The sequence below is a fragment of the Hirundo rustica genome, chromosome 13 (genome assembly GCF_015227805.2).
Source record: "Hirundo rustica isolate bHirRus1 chromosome 13, bHirRus1.pri.v3, whole genome shotgun sequence".
Lineage (NCBI taxonomy): Eukaryota > Metazoa > Chordata > Aves > Passeriformes > Hirundinidae > Hirundo > Hirundo rustica.
Window position 1 is genome coordinate 10142319 of NC_053462.1, and position 20299 is coordinate 10162617.

The following is a 20299-nucleotide window of genomic DNA, read 5'->3' on the forward strand; positions in this document are numbered from 1 at the left end:
CTAAATATGAAAAAAAAAAAAAAAAAAAAGGAACATTCTTCCCCAGAAATAGAGAGCAACAAGCCCAACAAGAAAAAGTAATGAAGCTGAAAATTATCTGAACACTCACTGTCCTGGTTTTTCAGTTTCATATGAGAAATGGAGCAAAGACAATGCTGGACAATATTTGATTTCTCCAAGAACTGGTGACTACTCCCTCCAAATTATCAGAGCTGAAGGAGAAACACAGCCATTCTTGAAGATCAGCTGCCATCTAGTGAATGGTGAGAATACTGTTTAAAACATTACTTTCAGGTTTTTGTCAATTTAAACTAGATTCTTGGTGGAATATTTTTTGCCACTTTGTAAATGTTGGGGTCTGTAAATTATTCAGGAGCATGGCTACTAAAAAGTCTGCATTTGAAATGAGAGCAGTGTCACCCAGCAAAGTTTTCTAAGGAAATATATAAATAATATATATGTGATGCCACAATTTGTTCAAAAAAAGCCAATCCTATGCTCTTTCAATAGGACATACTAGATTCTTGGGGGCTTCACTTCACTATACTAAAAAGAACTGAACTCTCAGTGTCTTAAAGTAAAATAATCAGCATTACAGCAATAAAATACAGTAAAAACTTAAAGAAGTTTAAGTTAAAATTTACCGAAATGTGCTCATCAAGCAACAATAACAGAGTTTTTTTTATATCAGACACCAACTTTTGATACTTTTTTACTTAAGATTAGATTTGCAGGTGTTTTCCTTCTCATAAAAAATCAGAATTTCCAGCTGTTACAGTAAGTCTGTTAGATGGAACCACTATATACGAATATAAACTGCAGAGCTCATTGCAAATATTCAATTTTCCATACTTTTCTTTCCTAAACAAAATTTTCTAAAACCAAGCAGAGGGTCTACCACTTACAGTTTTAAACTCTGAAACACAAATCTACCATTTTAAACAGAGTATGTTTTTTGTTTAATCGAGTATGTACTTGAGGGCAGTCATGTTTATGAGAACCTTTGATGGAAAGAAATAAAACAAGAGAATATGTTTATAAGACACTGGCTTGAAAATACATTCACCTTCTTGGAATGAAAGCTCCTTATAATCTTTTGTGTGTACATTCTCTGGACAGACATTAGTATGTCCTCCACCAAATACCTGGTAAGTCTACATATTCCATATAAGCATACTCCATATAAACATTTGCATATGTGTGCAGTACAGAACTGTGCTATGAAAAGAAAGATTAACTAGATATCCAGGAGTAGAGGAATAGAAAATAAACACTGAAATGAGAAAATTTGGTCATGAATTGAAAGGAAATATATTACAGGCCCTTTTGCACATAATTAGGCTTAAAGAGAAGGCTTGCTGGTTTTCACACTGCACAGCCTTACAAAGTTCTTGTGAGTTCCTATTCAGCATTTAGAATTATTATGAACTGGTTCTCTTAACACTGCCTGCTTTTATTCATATGGCTTACTGAAATATTTTGTGTACAGCCATGGTTCAGTAAGGAATATGATTAACCAGGAGACCATCACAAAGGTTTTCTTACACTGCCCCCTCTGAGGCCTTCAGAATACAATGTAGGACAGATTGTAGTTGTGCTGTAAATCACCTTGTCTGGGTTTTCTGTGAATTTAACTGCGTCTGACTAGCACTGAGCATTTGAAATCTCGATTATTATATGTCTAAAAGTCTGTGTGTATTCAGCACGTGTGACTTTGTTTAAAACGGAGCTACTTTCAAGAATTAAACTATTCACATACTAAATTTTATCTTGTAGCCCACAACGCTGACAGACCTCCTGGAAAGTTTTTATAAAAGTACTGCACAATTCACGACACCGTCTAAGAAGGTGGAGGACCAAAACTTTTCTTAAATGCTGACCAAACGTTTGTCAGAGCACCCATACTGCAACAGTTTTACCAAATGTTGAATGAATTCTGTGCCTTAAGTACTTGCATCAGCAGCTTCTCATGCCAATGGTGTGGCCCCCGACATCTTTTTTTAACCAGCACCCACAGCTGATTCAGCTCTGCCTGCTGGTGGCAAAGGAGCAGAGGGAAGCACTGGCAGGGGCACAGGAATGGGGAAGCCCAACATTTGGGAATATGTTTAAGAAGCACTGAATAAGCGGGTGGTGCTGAGGAAACAAAAAGAAGGCAAAGAAATGAAGGTGACAAACAAGCCCTGTCATGACCAGCTCTGTGGAGAACAAGCCAGATGAATACTAGAAAGGGGGTCAGTGCATTTAGTCTGTGGGAGGAGGGTATAAGAAGTCTCCAGGATGCAGCACTCACCTCACAGGCATTGCTTTGACAACCTTCCCAAAAGGGAAGGCTCAGGGCAGTGGCTGAGGCAGGGCATGAGGGAGGTGGTGGGTATCGAGTACTGTGGCCAGTTCTGGGCCCCTCAGTTCAGGAAGGGCGTTGAGGGACTGGAGCAGGTCCACAGAATGCCAGCGAAGACGGTGAAGGGCCTGGAGCACAAGTCCTGTGAGGAATGGCTGAGGGAGCACAGAGAGCTCAGCCTGGAGGAAAAGAGGCTCAGGCAGGACCTTAGTGCTCTCTACAACTCCCTGAAAGGAGGCTGAAGCCAGGTGGGGCTTGACCTCTTCTCCCAGACAGGACCAGAGGCCACAGTCCCAAGCTGCACCAGGGGAGGTTTAGGTTGAACATTAGGGAAAAAATTCTTCACAGGAAGGGCGATTAGACGCTGAATGAACCCAAGAATCACTGTCCTTGGCTGTGTTTAGGAGAGACTGGGCGTGGCACTGAATGTCACGGTCAGAGTGACGGGACGGAGTTAGGACACAGGCTGTATTCGATGATCTCGGAGCTCAGTTCCTACCGAATTCAGCCCGTGACGCTGTGAGGGCTGAGGCGGGGCGCAGCGCGCGTGCTCCGCTGTGGCGCATGCGCGGGGCCGCCCGTCAGCGCGCGCGCGGCGCCGCCCCGGCCCGTCCTGTCCCGCCGCGGGTCGGCGGTGCCGGGCGGCCGCGGCGCGCCGGGCGGCGGCGGAGCGGGAGCCCCGCGGGAGGGCGAGGCGCGGTGAGTAAGGAGCCGACGGGCCCGCGCAGAGCAGGGGATTGCTGCCCTCCCTGGCGGAGGCAGCGATGGAGGCGGCGGTCTTAAAGCTGCTCCCGCTGGACCCGGGAGATGAGGGCACCCAGCGGTGCCGATTGGGACCTGCCGCGCTCTCCTTCCTGGGAGCCAGGATCGGCGCCCCGCTGAGGATCTCAGTGCCCGGCGGCTGCTGCGTGTGCACGGCGTGGCCCCGGCACGACCTAGCGGACGGGTACCTGCAGGCCGACCTCGCCTGCAGCACCGCGGGGCTGACGGCGCGGGACCTGCGCGGCCTCTCGCTGAGCGTGGGCCGGCTGCAGCTGCTGCCGTACGGACCGCTGCGAGCAGCCACCGCCAGAGTGGTCCTCAGGAGCGCCGCGCTGAAAAAGTCGACTCCCAGAGCGGTGTTGCAGGAGACGATCAGAGAACTGCTAAGAAACGTGTATGTTGCGCCTCGCTATGTTGTTACTGTTCCCCCAAGTCCCGAAAATCCCGTGGTGTATATTGAAATACTGTCTGCATCTCCTTTGAAGGAGGGAGCTGGATTGATAACTCCCCAAACAAGCATAAAAATTAAGGAGGTGATCACTTTAGAATGGTACAGACATCTGTCAGAAGACACTGCAAAAGCTTCAGTTGCAGGACTGGATGATGTGGGGAAGTCTTTGAAAGAAATTATTGATCTGCCTTTCCGCTTTCCCAAAACTTTCAAGAAGCTGGGTCTTTCTGTCCCCAATGGAGTGCTATTAATTGGGCCGCCAGGTGTAGGGAAAACCCTAATGGTAAAGGCAGTAGCAAAAGAGCTGGGTGCGTATCTGTTTGGCATCAGTGGCCCAGCCCTCCATGGTTCCAGACCGGGAGAAGGTGAAGAGAATTTGCGAAGAGTTTTTGAAAAGGGCAGAGAGATGTCAAACGAGGGTCCAACCATTCTGTTTTTTGATGAGATTGATTCTCTATGCCCAAAGCGAGGACGTTCAGACAGTGCTCCTGAAGATCGTATTGTTGCTCAGTTGCTGACGCTGCTGGATGGTGTGGGCAGTGAGGGTAAGATGGTCATCGTGGCCGCCACAAACAGGCCTGATGCCTTAGACCCTGCCCTGAGAAGACCTGGCAGATTTGACAGAGAGGTAAATAAAACCCGGTACTCACACACTCAAGTTTTTCTTATTGAGGTGGAAGGGGGCTGTTAATAGTGTTTTTAATGTCTTCTAGTCGTGTTTCTTACTGGGATTGTACAAGTTTGGGACAGGTGACTTGTTTCTGTCTTTAGGTTGTCGCAGCTTGGGTTTTGGGTTGTTTTGGGTTTTTTTACTTAGAACACTGAGAGCTCAATATTCTTGAAAATGGATGGGGGGAGTCTTTTTGTTTCTTTATCATAAAGATATTGGTCTGATCTTGAGGGCGTTGGTTTGCTTACAGATGCTTAGCTTTACAAGATTGGATTTTTTCCATTTAAATCCTAGATTGTAGATTTGTGATTGAAGATTTCATTTCTCCTTATTATTGTGACAGAGAACTAGTAACTTGTTTTGTCAAAACTTCTATTCAGGTTTCAGTAACAGAGGTTGGGTCTGCTCTGGAAAACTTCTGTTAGCCTAGTAGACCAAAGAAGAAAACCACATGCAGTTATGCAACACACAGTGTTTGTGCTTAAACTGTTTATTTTCCTGCCTAAACCCGCTCCTTTTAGTCACCAGTTTAAGCAAGTTCTTTAATGCTTTCATAATTATAATGTTCATTATTTTCAGGGATTTACAGAGTGTTAAGATGTATTTTTATGATGATGTTTTACCAGGTTTTCAAGAATATATGAATGTTTATCCATTTTATTTTTTCCTATCATATTAGTCTAATTTCGGGCTTGTGATGTAAGGAAATTATTATTTCAGTGTTGTGGGACTTGATAAACACTATCTGATAGTGTCTTATGAGCACTGCTTTGTACAAACACTGTTCACTTGGAAAGTAAATGGTATTTTAAATATTTGCCATTTGTATAGTGCTGGTAAATTTCTGTAAAACACCTTAGTTGGGATATAAGTATACATAAATTTTCAGTAGCCAGTATAAAGCAGAGACAAAATTGCTTGCCTAGGTCTATAAAATAAATGAGCATGGCAAATTATCTACTTAAAATTTTTGTTTATTCTGTTTGGTTTAGGTTATTATTGGGACCCCAACAGTTACACAGAGAAGATCCATCCTGCAGTTGCTTACATCTGATATGCCCATTTCTGCAGAGGTTGATTTGGCCAAGCTGGCAGAAATGACGACTGGGTATGTTGGAGCTGACCTTACAGCACTCTGCAGAGAAGCTGCTATGCAGGCTGTGTCCCACAGCTCTTTGGTATGATTGCAAATCAGTCAAGGACAATGTCAGTAACAGTTGTACTACCCTTTCCTCATTAATACTTTTCTTTCAAAAGCTCAACAAGTTGAAGACTTACACCAAGCATATTATAAATGTAAATGTTATTTTTGCTTGTCCTTTCAAGTCTCACATTAGTTCTGTTACTGCATCTGTGGTTTAATAGTGGCATTTGATAGCCTGAGATAAAATGTAGCACATTCTTCAGAGTGAAGTGAAAAGGGATTTTGCAACTTTTTTATATCTATTCGTAAGATTGTAGGATGTGATGTGCATTAACCCTGAAGGCAGCTACTTGATTTAGCAGGTCACTGCCTAATGGAGCTATAATTTAGGGAATAGAAGTTTTCTCTGAAACAATAATTTCTGTTAAAATTGTTTATTCCTGTGTAAAAAAAATGCTATTTAAGAGGTTGTATTTTACTTTACATTGCATTTTTGTGTCTGCATTGTTTAAGCTCATTAGGTCAGGAATTTACTTCCTTATTAGTTGTATTTAGCCTAATGTGAAGTGCTTTGCATATTAATACAGCATTTAAGTATTGCATTAAAATGTTGTTAATATGCTCTGTCTGTTTTTGTTTTTTTTTTTCTTTAGGATTCAACTGAAACTGAAACCATGATTAACATGGGAGATTTCCAAGAAGCTTTTAAAAAAATTCAACCATCTTCTTTTCGAAGTGCAGTTGGACTAACAGAATGTAAACCTGTGGCTTGGGAGCAAATTGGTGGTCTTGAAGATGTGAAACTAAAGTTAAAACAAGTAATGTATTAAATTAATTGGCTAATTTCTGATATGTGCTCCAAAATATTCTGTATGCTGCATTACGAAAATAATTTCTCTGGCAAATTACCTGATTATAAATTGTATTTTAAGCATTATTACAGTGTTACTACAATGCTTGAGTTAGAAATCTTGCAGTCACAAGATACCACCACCAAGCACGGTAATATGGGAAAATAGGCATGTTTTTAGTAGCTGAAAAATACTTAACTTGTAGTCAGATAATTTGTCCGTTCCTGAATATTTATCCAGGGATGGCTCTTGGCTGTTACCTTCTCAGGATTGCTTTTAGTTCTGTTTCAAATGGAAAATTTTAGCAGGGGACATTATGTGAAGAAAGATTAAATCAGCATTCTCTGATTTCCAATTAATGTTTGTATCAGGGAGAGGAAATTATGTACTTGGCAGTTTTATTGGTTGTTGTTACTAAGAATTTCATCCCTTTTTTATGTATTGACAGAGTATTGAGTGGCCTATGAAATTTCCTGAAGCGTTTGCCAGGATGGGCCTGTCTCATCCCAAGGGTATTCTTCTCTATGGGCCATCTGGGTGTGCCAAAACCACACTGGTGAAGGCTGTGGCCACGAGTTGTCACTGTTCCTTTTTCTCTGTAAATGGTGCTGACCTGTTCTCACCTTACCTAGGAGATTCAGAGAAGATTTTGTCACAGGTACAGTTTTTAATTTGTGTAATTTGTAGTCTATTTTTGCTTGATTTTTGTAAAGTGCTAGTTAGACCTAAATTTTATTGCTGAAAAGATGATAGAGCTCTCATCTGATTATAAAATAGAAATGGCTTACAGATTCACATGTAAATAAAGTGAGAATCTATCCCTAAAATTATATCAGTGTTAACCTTTGGAAGTATTTCTAGCCTTTTGTTTTGAGTTCATTTAGGAATATTAATAGGAAGCAGAATTTGCCAATAGTAAATGTAAGCCACAACAACTCTTAAGAATCATTACAAATGTGCCTTTAAGTAAAATACAGAGTATACATAAGTGGGATTCTTTTTTCATCTTACCTGATAGAATGCAGACATTAATGTTTTATTTTATTATCATTTGTTGAAAAGGTCTTCCGCCAAGCAAGAGCGAATACTCCAGCAATAATATTCCTAGATGAGATTGATTCTATCCTGGGATCTCGGGCACACTGCAGGACTGGCCATGGTGTCTCAGAGCGGGTTCTTTCTGTTCTCCTCAATGAATTGGATGGGGTTGGGCTGAAAGTTACAGAAAGAAGAGGAGGCAAGCTACAGCTTGAGGCTCAGTGCCAGGAACAAAGTGATGAGGAAAGAAAGGTATTTATGCTCCCTTTTCTGTATAGGAAGAATGAGAAGTGCTGTCCTGTTGTTTTAGTTGTTAGCATTCACATTTTAAACTTAAAATCCTCCAACTTAAAAATATGCAAGAAGCTCTTTTACTCTGTCATAATTACTAGTTTTTAGAAGATACTGTATATAAGCTGCTGATTGATATTACATACACTGTTCCTCAATGAGGCTTTGTTTGAACAAAATACCCATACAGGCTAATGAGCATTACTAGTTGGTACAGTTCATCTTCTGTCACAAAAATCCTTTCCTTAACACTAAAGTAATTTTTTAGATTGATTGTGCGATTTTTACTCTTTTTTTTTTTAACTCAGATCCTCCCTGAGCTTACTTTTTATAAGTATTCATTTGCAGTTCTTTCTCACACACGATGCATACAAAGGCAGCACAGTTATGAGCAGTTAGTTATTTTAACAAAAACTTGTACCTTCACTTGTCAGTGAATTGTTCACAGCATTTAATATGTAGCTTTTTTGTATATTTATTTCTTCTTATGATGATACTCTCTGGGTGAGTAATAAAGAAAACAGTTCCAGAATTGTTGGATACTGAAATTTTGCATATAAAACGTTCTTTATAACAATCTAGTCAATGAGAAGTCTTTATTTATTGCCACGGCAGATACTGACTATATTTCTTCTTTGTCATGTAAAATCTGCCCTGCACCAAGGCATCTTTTTACTTCAAGAATTATAAAATGCTAATATTGAAGGGAAAATAACTACATGTAAAATTACATTATCTTTTTGCTCTTTCCCTCTTCTCATTAGTAGTTAACTAATATCTTTTGATAATACCGATCTCAACCATGTGACACTAATTTGTTTACATGATCTCTTACTCAGCTAGAGTTTCAGGAAACTTTGAACAAAGATTTCATGGTAGTTGCTGCAACAAATAGGCCAGATATGCTGGATGATGCTTTACTCCGTCCTGGAAGGCTGGACAAGATGATCTATATTCCACCTCCAGATCTGAAGGTATTACACATCCATACATGGCTTTAAAGGGAGAGATATTAATTGCCAGCATACTTTAAGAACAAAGGGGGCACATTCCTGTAACATACTTAACAAGTGATGGGTGTTTCACTGGAGATCAGCCACCAAATTCAAGGTACAATGAAAAAAAAAATTAAAGATATTTGTATTTTAAACACCAAAAACATTTCAACTGGTGTAGGTAGTTATAGTATTGCATATGGATAATAGAGAAAATATATATTTACAAAATCAAGCTGCAATTCAGGAAATACCAAAATAAATTGTCTGAACTTGCTTCAAATATTTTTGGTGTACTGTTCCTAAGGCTAGTGTAGCTATTTGTCCTGAGCTTCCCAAAAAACGTTGATCCAAAGCATGCCAAATCAGGCCTGTTCAGCCTAAAATGCTGTGTTTTCGTGAAGCAAGGAGTGACTGTGAATAACAGACCTTAGATATATGAACAAGCAGAAGTGCATTATCTCCATTAATGGCATTTTATTCTTCCACCAAAACCAGGTAGTTTTGGTAGTTTTCTGGATTTTCCCTGGCTCTAATTTCAAGTTTGGTGCTGCTTTGGAGGAAGATTAATTTTTGGTTTTGTTTTCTTGCATAATATGCACCGATTTACAGGGAAGACTTTCCATTTTGAAAATCTGCACCGAAAAAATTCCATTAGATACTGATGTGTCATTACAAGATGTGGCAGTCCTAACAGACCTCTTCTCTGGAGCTGATATTGGAAATCTGTGCAAGGAGGTAAGAAATATTCCTGGTTCATCTGTGAGATAAACTCATGAATAACAACTTTGAATGAAAAAAGAGAGCTAACTCATAGATGTTACTAAGCCATCTCTAGTACAGGTTCTTTCCCAGTTTGCATTGAAAATCCAAAGAAAATTATTAAAACAGAAGAACTGAACAAGGGTTCATTCTTTAAATAAAAGAGACAAATAAGAATAAAGTCTGTCTGTGATAATTTACCAGAAGTTAAAGAACTGTACTACCCTTTATTTCATGTGGCTCTAATCCATGTTCACATCTAGCTGAATTGCATTCTTTGTACTGCAAGATGAAATTAGCAGGTACTGTCAAGGCTAGAGAGAAAAAAATATGAGAAGAGAAATCTAGAATTTGGATTGAGTTGTACAAAAAACAGAAGACTAGTAAGAAAATCCAAATACATAAATGATAAAGGATGTATTGTCTACTCCGGACAGAAAAAGTGAATGAAAAAGTTATGGTAACCTTACTTGGAGCTTTATCTGTTGCTAAATCACTGTAAGTTATACAATTATGTTTTCAGATGCTTTAAATAATGCTTTGTTCCTTGTAAAATATATTAGAATACTTAGAGTATTCTTTGCAGTTTAAAACATGATAAGGAGTTGGGTTTTGTTTTTTTTTTCTTTTAAAGGCTGCTTTGTTGGCATTGCAAGAGAATGGACTTGAAGCAACTGCTGTAAAACAGGAACATTTTGTGAAATCACTGAAGACTGTAAAACCATCTTTAAACTTAAAAGACTTGGAATTTTATGAAAAATTCTCTAATCAAAAACTAGCCTCTTGAATCTAAAAAGGAGTGGAATAAGTATTTTTAAATATATTACAGATTTTGAAAAGGTCTGCATCTTTCCTGTTTTTTAATACTGTACTTACTGTAGTTTTCAGGGAGTGTGAAATGCAGTAAAGTGTCACTTGTGAAAAGTTCTGTAATTTCAATGATGAATAATAAAATCTTGTTTGCTTTGGGTAGGTTTATGTCTGATGAAACAAGTAATTGACATACTTAGATAAAACACTGTGGAATAGCCTAGTGTTACTGTAGATTTCCTACTTTTAAGTACAAAAATGCATGATAAGAAAATTTAAAATATGTTGTGAAGTCTCCAAAGGAAAGCAAATATGTAAGAAATAGAAAAGCTTTCAGGAAATGAAATAGGAGGAAGTCCCATTCTATATAAAAAGTAAGGTGTTTTGTATGTGCTTATCTACAGGCTTACTTTTTTACAAGCAGATTCCAAAATACAATGGCAGTGACAGGGTTGTCAGTGCTTAACTCCTTGGCATAGATTTGGAAGTCAGGGGTTTTGGGAGTAATTTTAAATTAGTTACTGCTTACTGTACAAACATTTGGATTCAGTGAGCCGATAACAAGTATGTAACCAACTCATACTATAATAATTTCTTCTTTAGAAAAGGGAGTTTGCTTAATGACAATTTCTGCAGAATTATTTTTTCCACCCAGCCATTCCTTGTCAACACATTTTGTATATTGCCTTCTAAAATACATGGACACTTCGAAGGAAGTTGGTATTACATGTATGTAAGTGTGCATTTTAACTTTAACAGAGTAGGAAGGCTTTTATTACTTTTTTATTATCTTTTCCATTTCCTGGTGAAAATGCTTGTGAACAAAATACACCACTGTCAAAGACAGTTCCTTATTTTAGCCGAGGTTCAGAAATTATAAGCCCATTAAAAAATATTTCTTTCTCATAACAGGCACACCAGAGACTGGACTGAGTGTGGTTTATAGTGAGACGGATCACAAAAGGAAGTTCCAAGGCAGCTGGTGCCTGAGGAGAGCAGAAGGCAGTAGTAAGAAGCTATTGTCACCTAAGAAAGGGTTCAGATACAAATAACTGCCCTACAGCTTGGTAGCTTTCATTGCTGATTTATAGAAAGGACCATCCTGTAGCTTTATTTGTGGCAATAAACAGGTAGTGCTCATGACTTTCCCAAGTACACAAAGGTTTCTCAGCAGCAGTGCTGAGAAAAAGTATGAAAACGCTCTGTTTTGCTTTCCAGTGTTTGAGAGTTTGCATTGGAATTGCTGGACCAGAAAGTTGTTACAGTAAAATGCTGCCACCTGCTTTGCCTCAAAGATGCTGCTGTTTAATTTGCACACTTGCTCCCTAGAAGGAGCAGCCGAGCAGATTGTGCCCTGTCGTGTCTGTTCCTTGCCGCAGGGAGGGAGCAGAAATGCAGGCAAGGCAGCCTCTCCTTCCTCTCACTGCTTTCCAGTGGGCAAGAGAGAAGGGGAGAAACCAGTGTACAGGAGTTGCCTGCTCTCACCTCCAGCCTGCCCCTGGTGGTTTTTCTCGGAGAGGGCTGTTGGGAAGTGGTAGGAGCTGTGGAACACTGGAGAGTGATGAGAACCTGGGCCTGGGTTCAGCAGGGGACATGGTGACACTGGGCTCCTCCTTTGGTCACTACAGGCGCCTCTCCAAGCTCCGAAGAGACGGGCTCTGTCGTCGCCTGGACGTTTGTCTAGATACCCCGTTCTTTGGGCAGCTGCCTGGAGAAGGGGACAGACGAGAAGACAAAGGAGAAGTGGGGAAGGCGGGTTTGCGTGCAGCAGTCACGGGGAGAGGAGGATTGGCGCAGGAGGGCGGCAGGGCCCCGGCCACGGCCCGCTCCGGCCGCGGCCCGCTCCGGCCGCGGCCCGCTCCGGCCGCGGCCCGCTCCGGCCGCGGCCCGCTCCGGCCGCGGCCCGCTCCGGCCGCGGCCCGCTCCGGCCGCGGCCCGCTCCGGCCGCGGCCCGCTCCGGCCGCCGGCCGCGCTCTCCCTGCGCGCGCTGCCCCGCACCGCGCCGGCCGCTAGGGGGCGCGCTGCCGCTCCCCTCAGCGCCGCGGGGCTCCGGGAGCGCGGCCGGAGCCGGAGCCGGAGCCCTCCTGCCTCACTCGAGGGGCGCTGAGCGTTCCGCCTGTGCAGCCACAGCCGCCGCCAGGATGAACAAGGGCATCTTGCACATGCTTAAAAGCAAAAAAGAAGTAAGTTTGCCTGAGGGGTCGGGGCCGTGGCACCCACCCGCGGGGAGGGATGCAGAGGGCTCGGGCGGCTACGCCGGGGTTGCCGCTTGATTTCCTGAGGAAATGGGACCCGCGTAAGGTTCATGTATTAAAAGTGAGGTGTTGAGAAGTGTGTAATATAGAGGTGAAAGTGAAATTCCCGTATTAAAAGTGAAGTGGTGTGAAGAGTAATATAAAGGTAATGTACAGGAACAGGTAATCCCTCTCTAGTTCTGTGTAACCCTTGCTCCCCCTACTCCTGGGTCTCTAGCTGGGACATAAGATCAGGTTTTTTCTCTATTTTATCTTTCAGCTCATTCCTCTGGCCGGAATAATATCCATGGCAGCAGCTGGGGCGTTCTCTTTTTGTGTCTATTCCCTATTCCACAAATCCGATGTGATGTAAGCAAAAACTTAGTGCTTAGAGCTTACCCTAACTTTTTTTATTCAACTAAGTATTTGACCATCATGTTTTACACACACATACATACAGACAAAAAAAAAAAGGTGGGGGGGGGGGAAAGCTCCAGGCACATATTCCAGAGTGCTGGGAGTACTGGTAATGACTAAAGTACCTACAGATTGTAAATAGGAAATTAATTAATTTTTAGTATAGTCCAAATTATTTCCTAACTTTGGATTTAATTATTTTGATTTTTGTTTGCTCTAAGTATAAGAAGTTTTAAATGTTCTAATCAAGAATTCCATATAATCACATAGGTAGATGAGATGCACACATATTGCAACCAGGCTACCGACTTGTAAAGAATAGAGTTTGATAGTATTAACTTAAAATAAGGTAGTATTCCAATGGTTTGTCTGATAATTAGAGCCAAATCCTATACTCTTAAAGGTTTTGGCAGTTTATTTATTTATTTTAAAGTGATTGGAATAGGCATTTTAACTGTCAGGGTAAAAGTCCTCTTATTTTGTGTCTTTATTCATTTTTGATTTTTCAGCTTGCTTGCCTTACAGTGATTTGTGAACAGTACTGGCTTACTTGGTGCTTTGGAAGCTGCAAATAAAGCAAGCCATAATTGATTCTGATCCAGATTTTAAAATATAATGCCCAAACCTGTAAACATGTATTTTAGGGAACTCCTTACTTCAGTGAATAGCTCCACTGACAATAGGCTGCTCATATGAAAATGTGTGCAAGGATACACCTTAAAGCATAATACCTGTTTTATCTTCTTTTAAAGTATTCACAAGTTTGGCAGTTCAGAACCATGGGAAAATGTTAACCCTTCCAAGTCTCAGAAGGTAATTTGTACATATAATATATGTATAAATAGCATAAATTTCCAACACAATCACTTCTTGTAATGTGTAAGAACTAGCAAAATATGAGTTGAGAAAACTGTAAGTGATAAAGTGTAAAGTTGATGTATATCTAGTTAAAAGTGGAAGCAAATGCTTCATTCACTACTTTATGTCTTCACCCTATTACCTAGTGATAGAGATTCAGCTCTTACACTGTAGGTCTGATCTTAAATTCACACTTGTGGTTGTTCTCCTATGTCCATTCTCACCCAAACATCCATTTACTCAATTCCACTGATAACAGTGGAAACTGTTGGAGTATAGAGAAGTGCTGTTTACCCTTACCTTGTTCCTGAATTACAGACTTGAATAAGAATGTTTGAGTAGTGCAGCCTGAAGGAAAAATATCTTCATTTAATAGAGCCCTTAGCATAAGGAAAAATAAAATTATTTGGCATTATTACTTGATTAATATCCAAGTTATTTGTTCAACAACTTATTACGTCATCTGTTGTGTATTTCTGAAAGAAAAACGTAAAACCACTAGAACTTCTTCACCAATAAGTTGATGTTTTATATGGGGGGGGTGGCTTGGGAGTGGAGTAAATGCTCACTGGGATTTTCGTAACTTTCATATTTTCCATTTCTTCCAGCTGGTAACAATCAACCAGAAGTGGCAACCTATAGAAGAGCTGGAAAAGGTCAAAAAGCTTACAAAGTGAGAAGTTTCTGTTGCCTCCAAAAGGTACCCTATGAATCTAGTGGAATCACTTCTGCACAAACTTGACTACTGAAATCAGTGTGCGGAAATGCTTCTGCTACATTTTTAGGGTCTGCCTACATTTTTTTTTTGGACTCTGGATGAGAAGTTTCATGTTGCTTTAGAAGCTGGCATAGAGCATCCACATAGTCCAAAAATCTGACTAAAAATACTCATTTTCAATAAGCATTTGATATAATTTTTTGAGTATTCAGATGGTAGTTATGGATTGAAAAAGCCTTCTTAGTTTTTGTAGAATTTCAGGATTTGTTTCAAAATACATTAGTTTTGCTGTTTTATTCATTTTAAATAAAATAAACTCTATAGGACTGAGGAGTCCTATAGGTTATTTAGGGGTGTATTTGAGACTGCAGATTTAGAACCTCAAAACCTAGGAGTCAAGCATGGCTAGAAGGGAAATGAAAATCAGTAATTTGTTTTGTATTTAAATATTGTTCATGATTAATTTCTTTTAAAGTTACTGGAATTAGAAAACCTGCATTATCTGAAGCTACACAGTGGTAATTTCCTCTTTCTGTGCAAGGTTGTTCAAATGCAAGTTCCAATGTGTTGTGCAATTAACAATATTTTTGAAGGTTTCTACATGCTGTTAAGAATATCTCTTTTATCCAATAGAAACTAACAGATTAATATCAGGAATAATTCTATGAAGAGGCAGTTCCTCTTTAAGCTTCTGTGTGTTTTCTTATGGGTTGGCCAGGGAAAGAATGTAACGGGCAGGTTCCCAGTAAAATCCTAAGACAATAAATGCATCCAATGGCAAAACAGTCCTTTTGTAGATATTTTCAGTATGTGCCTTCTTCCAAGTGGTTTCTCATTCTGTTCCACAGTTTCTTTTACAATGGATGTTCAGAATTCATAATCCTTTCTGTGAGGAAGAAAGCAAAAGTGAAACAACTGCTAATTGGGAAAAGTCCCCTTAAATGAGTAATAGTCAAGTGCTTTAGGTTATTCTGCTGCAGCAAAGAGAAAATTCCATTAGAAAAGCTGTCTCCAGAATTCCAAAGAGCTTGGCTTCAGAAGCTTTATGTTTTCTTCAGCTGAGGAAAAAAAAAAAAAAAAACAACCCTCTAAATGTTGCATAAATATTTGTTTACCTAGTAAGGATGACTCAGCAGCATTTATGTTTTGGAGTGAGAGGAGCTCCTATCTTTCAGAATAAGTCCTTAGCTTGCATTTTAAGGAATGACATTACGAGAAGATTGGATAGCACAGAACCACAAAATACAGTGCTCTGAGAAATACAAGTTTTAAGTATTTTAAAACAGAAAATATTTTAAAATATTTCTGTTTTTCTTATTTCTACTGGACTGTAGCAAAAACAAAGTGCCAGGCTCTGAGTTGATGCACTGAGTTTGTTCTTCAGTAAGTCACTTTTTTTTTGTGACCTAAGTATCTGTCAACATTGGGAAAATAAGTGTAAGTAATTTTTAGTTAATTTTTGCATTTAGCCACATTTCAGTGATGTTTCCAGTAGCACATTAAGCAGTGTGACTGCTGTCAGTCACAGCTTGTTGCTTCTCTTCTCATGTCCTGAAGCCTAACAGCTGATAATAAAACCATTTTGCTTTGTAAGCTGTTCTGTTTTTCTTTTTTAATACAGATTCTTTGGGGAGGGCTTTCACACAATATAAGAAATCAAAATATTTTTTGGCAGTTCAAAAAGATTATGAATATTGTTAAAGTTCTTAGGGTTTTGTGTCTTCTCTGACTGTCCCTAAAAACCTGTCTCCTACATAGAGAGTTTTTTCTTATAAGTAGCATACACCAAGAGCAATTACTGTATCTCCCCAATCAACTACTCAACATAAATCTATAAAGCAAAATACAAATTATTTCCTTGTCCTACAAACAGTAAATATTCAACTGGTTGAATTTTATGAGCTGATGTTTATGAAAATAGTAAGACTTCCCTGATATGTGTCTTGCAAACCCATGAGTTTTTATTCCAGGAACAATTCAGAGGCTACTGAAATAATTTAACAAACTTTCTTATTTATCTCCATTTCCTTCACTCTCATTAGTCTCCTACTCCATTCTGTTCTTGGTTTTAGTTTGGGTTTTTTGGTTGGTTTTGGCTTTTTTTAACAATCACTTTGCTCACCCTATTTAGTACATTTCCATGGAACTATATCACTTCCAAATTTCATATTAATTACAGAGTTTAATAAAAATGCTTACTAGCTTGTTAGAGTTTCCAGTATAGGATAGAAACCATTAGAAATGTGTTCTAGTAGTTCTAATTATTAGAAATCCACCATTAGAATTCGTGGTCATGCTTCTCTAACTTTTTCTATGTAGTCTGCGTGTAAATAGCTTTCTGGAAGAACAGAAGAATAGAAAGTTGCTTTTTGCAGTGAATGTACAATGAATTACTACTTTTTGTTATTACAGTAGTACTTCAAGGCCTTAAAACTGCAGATCTTCTGGTGATGTGGTTATCAGAGAGCTGTGCTGAGTTTTTTGGTTTCTTTGCATGTGATAGTCCCAGTGTCAGCATTTCTCCTTCTGTCCCCCTGCATTTCTCTGCCACGAGGTGCTGTTACCTAGTTCTGCACTGTCTTTGCACTTCAGTGTCTCTGCACTGTCTGCATTTCAGTGGTGGCTTTCTGCAGAAAGTAATAACTTAGAGCAGGAGGACCTGATGCAACTGTTGAAGGAAATGGTTCATCCTGCAGTTGTCTGCCTTAGTGCAGAGAATGGCTGTCCCTAGGACTAGCTGTGGGAAACAAACAAGAGTAATGGGAATGATTCACTGAATCCAGCCAATATTTGTTGTTGGCCACTTCCCAAAAAAGCTTTCAGGTTAAACAAACATGGCACAGTTTTCATTTGCTGTCTGAAGCCTTTGCTGTCCAGCACATCCCTGCCACACGGGAGCACACGGACAATGAAATCCCATAAACAGTGTAACTGAAATGGGACTGAAAGCAATGCTGCTGGCTTGGCCCTGGGCACCGGGGTTGGCCGGGGTGAGCGCTGCCCTTCATGCACTGATGTGAGCAGGGAGCAGGCAGCTCGTCTGCCCAAAGCTCTCTCCAGCGGGAAGCAGCCGTCCAGTAACGGCAGTAACGGCAGTCAGCCCGACACCGCATCCAAAGCGCCTTTGCCTGTGCGCCTTGGCTTGAACAAAGATCACACCCCTCACCAAGGCTGTGCCTATTTATGCTGGACCTTGCCCAGATGAAGAAGGGATTTGCTTTAATTAGTGTTTATTTTTAGGTAATTTTGTTGTATATATATTCTGGCCAGAGCCATTACTGGGGAGGTGCTGCCCTTCAGGGCTCACCCAGGACAGGGACCCTCTGCAGAAAGCAAAATTACCACAAAAGTCATAGGTGGAGTCCTCAATAAAAACCCAAAGTGTTCGTCCTTCCTATCTGCTTGTAGAAATCCTCACGATTGTCTGGCTGGCAGTGCCACAGGTATAACCTGCATTCCTTAAGGAATAGTACAGCGCAGGGTGTTGCTGTAGCTACAGTACATTTCCTGAAATAAAGTGTAGTCAGTTTCAAAAAGCAAAAGCTAAGCTCTTTATGTACTGGGCTTTTTTCTTCTTCACTAAACAGATAAAAGAAAGTATGGCAACTCAACGAAGAAGGGAGTTGGGGGCAACACTCCAATATTCTTTTTTTCATACGGTAATGAAAGTTTTTGGCGTGGGCTGGACAGGTAAAACATGTTTGTTAAGGAGAAAAGTGACTGTAAAACCATCAGATGTCTTAATTGAACTGCACAACAGATCAATTAATGCCGTAGTCTCTAAAGGAAATTGTTATTGACTTTGTTTCTGACCACCACAATCTGCTGCAGGTACAGTAGTATGTTCCATACCTGGTTGCATGGTAGTGTAATGGAGTCTAATGTTTCCCAGTTGCTATTTGCACTACCCACATGACCTAGCTTTATGTTTTCTTTCCCACTTCCTTTTTTTGTACACAAACACACCTTGTATCATAAACAAAATATGAACTCTTAAAAAATAAAAATTATAATTTTAAAAAAGCCAAACAACCCTGCAGTAAGGATACCCCTACTTAGCCATAGCAGGTGATGAGCGTTTAGTAGGGTTTAATTTTGTTCTTACTCCAACTCTACAAGCAGCTTCCTTCTAGCTCTGACAGCTAGAATTAGGAACTAGCTCTTCTCTTGATCCTCTCTGCAGAGCAATCTCAGATGTAGTAAGTCTGTGGAAGAAATATATTCTGCTTTCATTATTGCTTTACAAAGACAGTTAATAGAGCTAATGTAACATGATACCCTGCATAGCTATTCACAAGTGAACATACCTAAAGCATATCTTCATTTACAGCAAACTGTCTGTGAACCTTTAACCTTTAAGCAGAGAGTTACTTTCCTTTGAATTTTCTTTTATAAGACTTGAACTTTGCTCTGTGGCAAGTTGAGGAAGCTAGGTTGCTTGAAAACCATCCTCATTTATTCCATCTAGGCCCTGTTTCCAGCAAATAGAAAGAAACCTGTGTGTAACTGGTTGCGCAAGTTCTGTTTCCAGTTTAAAGTGTGTCTCTTCTGCAATAGCTTAGAAAATACAGAATTTCTTAATAGCTTCAAGAAATGAAAGAAGACTTTACTGGAAGGATGTTGTACTTCTGAGGTTCATCAGCCTCCCTCATCTGTATTTTCTCTCCCTGAATTCTGTTCCACTTAATCCAAAAACAGCACTGTACTAGCAATTGCAGCATGTAAACACAACATTTGCCATTTATAATTGTACCTGCCTGGTCTGAAACAAAATTGTTTCCCTTGGTTTATGTTTTTGATTGAGTGTCCTCTGATTGTTCAGAAAAAAAGCAGTCAGGAATGTTTCAGATGGAAGCATCTGTTGTCCTGGAAAACATGAATTCAGCACCCTAAAGAAGGAATATTTATTTTCACAGAAACAAAGGGCTTGCATGATAACTTACCTTGTTTACATTCATTAATATAATGTGTTCTATTTACATTTCAGATATCTGTATCCTCAACTAATTTCTACCCAAATGATTTTTTTTTCTTAGACGTTTGTAGCTGGAGGAAAGCACTGGAGAGTGCATTTCATGGTATTTACCTATATATGCCTTTAAGAAGTGTCTAAACTCCTAAATTGGTTAGCTGGTTTGTGCTTTTCCTTATTGCATCCATTAAAAAGCTAAATCCTCTGTGGGTTTTTTAGGAAAAAAAATAAGAGGGTTTGATGGGGTTTTATTTTAGGGAGGGGGGGGCGTGTTTTGGAGTTGTGTTGTTGTTTCTTTACTAACAAATAAGATATTTCTAGACTGTGTAATAAAATACACTCGCTTGCCAGCGGGAAGTCTCCGCGGCTCTCCTCAGCACGCCGCTTTTGTTAACGCTGGGAGCGGTGCGCCATCGTCTGGAAAAGCCGGGAATGGCCTGGAAGGCTCCCGGGTGAGGAGACTCTGTCCGTCCAGGTGTGTCAGACTTGCTCTCGGGAACACGAGAAATCTGTAAAAAGGTGCAGAATAATTGTATGCTAAGTTGAAACATGGAGCATCATCTTAACTACGAAAGTTTTTGTTTGCAATGTTTTTTCTCAAAAATTCTGTTTTACAATTAAAAGGCCAGATACTAGACTTAGGTAGCTGGTTTTATAAGCTCATGTTTCATCAGTTTATTTAGGGATTTATTAAATAATTTCTTCGTGTGTGCTTTGGGAAAAAGAAAGATTGCAGGGACTTGGGTGCTCTTAATGCACCTGTAACAAAAGCAAATTTTTAGTCTGTTTTAGTCTGCCATCTGGGTCCTTTCATTTATTTATCAGCTGAACTAAAAATCCTTGTATCAGTACTTATTTTACTATGTAAAACAATACATAACACACGCTGGACAGACAGCACTGACTGATTTCGGGTACCCTCATGTACTGGCCAATAATAGTCCTGAAGAAACATCTTTTTACTATGTATAGTAATAAGGTG

At 40.0% G+C, this 20299-nt stretch overlaps 2 protein-coding genes across 2 annotated transcripts; both read left to right on the top strand.

The window, feature by feature from the left end:
- Nucleotides 1–3034: 3034 nt before the first annotated feature.
- AFG2B (AFG2 AAA ATPase homolog B) lies at nucleotides 3035–10155 on the top strand. Its single transcript, XM_040077718.2, has 8 exons — nucleotides 3035–4185; nucleotides 5220–5405; nucleotides 6025–6189; nucleotides 6671–6880; nucleotides 7285–7512; nucleotides 8391–8525; nucleotides 9159–9284; nucleotides 9943–10155. Exons 1-8 carry the CDS (start codon nucleotides 3109–3111, stop codon nucleotides 10093–10095), a joined length of 2280 nt encoding a protein of 759 aa, XP_039933652.1. The 5' UTR covers nucleotides 3035–3108; the 3' UTR covers nucleotides 10096–10155.
- Nucleotides 10156–12169: 2014 nt separating this feature from the next.
- On the top strand, nucleotides 12170–15923 carry C13H15orf48 (chromosome 13 C15orf48 homolog). The gene is made up of 4 exons (XM_040077435.2): nucleotides 12170–12301; nucleotides 12633–12721; nucleotides 13522–13582; nucleotides 14236–15923. Exons 1-4 carry the CDS (start codon nucleotides 12260–12262, stop codon nucleotides 14302–14304), a joined length of 261 nt encoding a protein of 86 aa, XP_039933369.1. The 5' UTR covers nucleotides 12170–12259; the 3' UTR covers nucleotides 14305–15923.
- Nucleotides 15924–20299: the final 4376 nt, after the last annotated feature.

Coding starts and splice junctions, on each gene's coding strand:
- AFG2B (XM_040077718.2), top strand. CDS start 3,109: ATGGAGGCGGCGGTCTTAAAGCTGCTCCCGCTGGACCCGGGAGATGAG. Junction 7,513..8,390: donor AAAGTGATGAGGAAAGAAAG/GTATTTATGCTC, acceptor TCTCTTACTCAG/CTAGAGTTTCAGGAAACTTT. Junction 8,526..9,158: donor TTCCACCTCCAGATCTGAAG/GTATTACACATC, acceptor ACCGATTTACAG/GGAAGACTTTCCATTTTGAA.
- C13H15orf48 (XM_040077435.2), top strand. CDS start 12,260: ATGAACAAGGGCATCTTGCACATGCTTAAAAGCAAAAAAGAA. Junction 12,302..12,632: donor TGCTTAAAAGCAAAAAAGAA/GTAAGTTTGCCT, acceptor TTTATCTTTCAG/CTCATTCCTCTGGCCGGAAT. Junction 12,722..13,521: donor TTCCACAAATCCGATGTGAT/GTAAGCAAAAAC, acceptor CTTCTTTTAAAG/TATTCACAAGTTTGGCAGTT.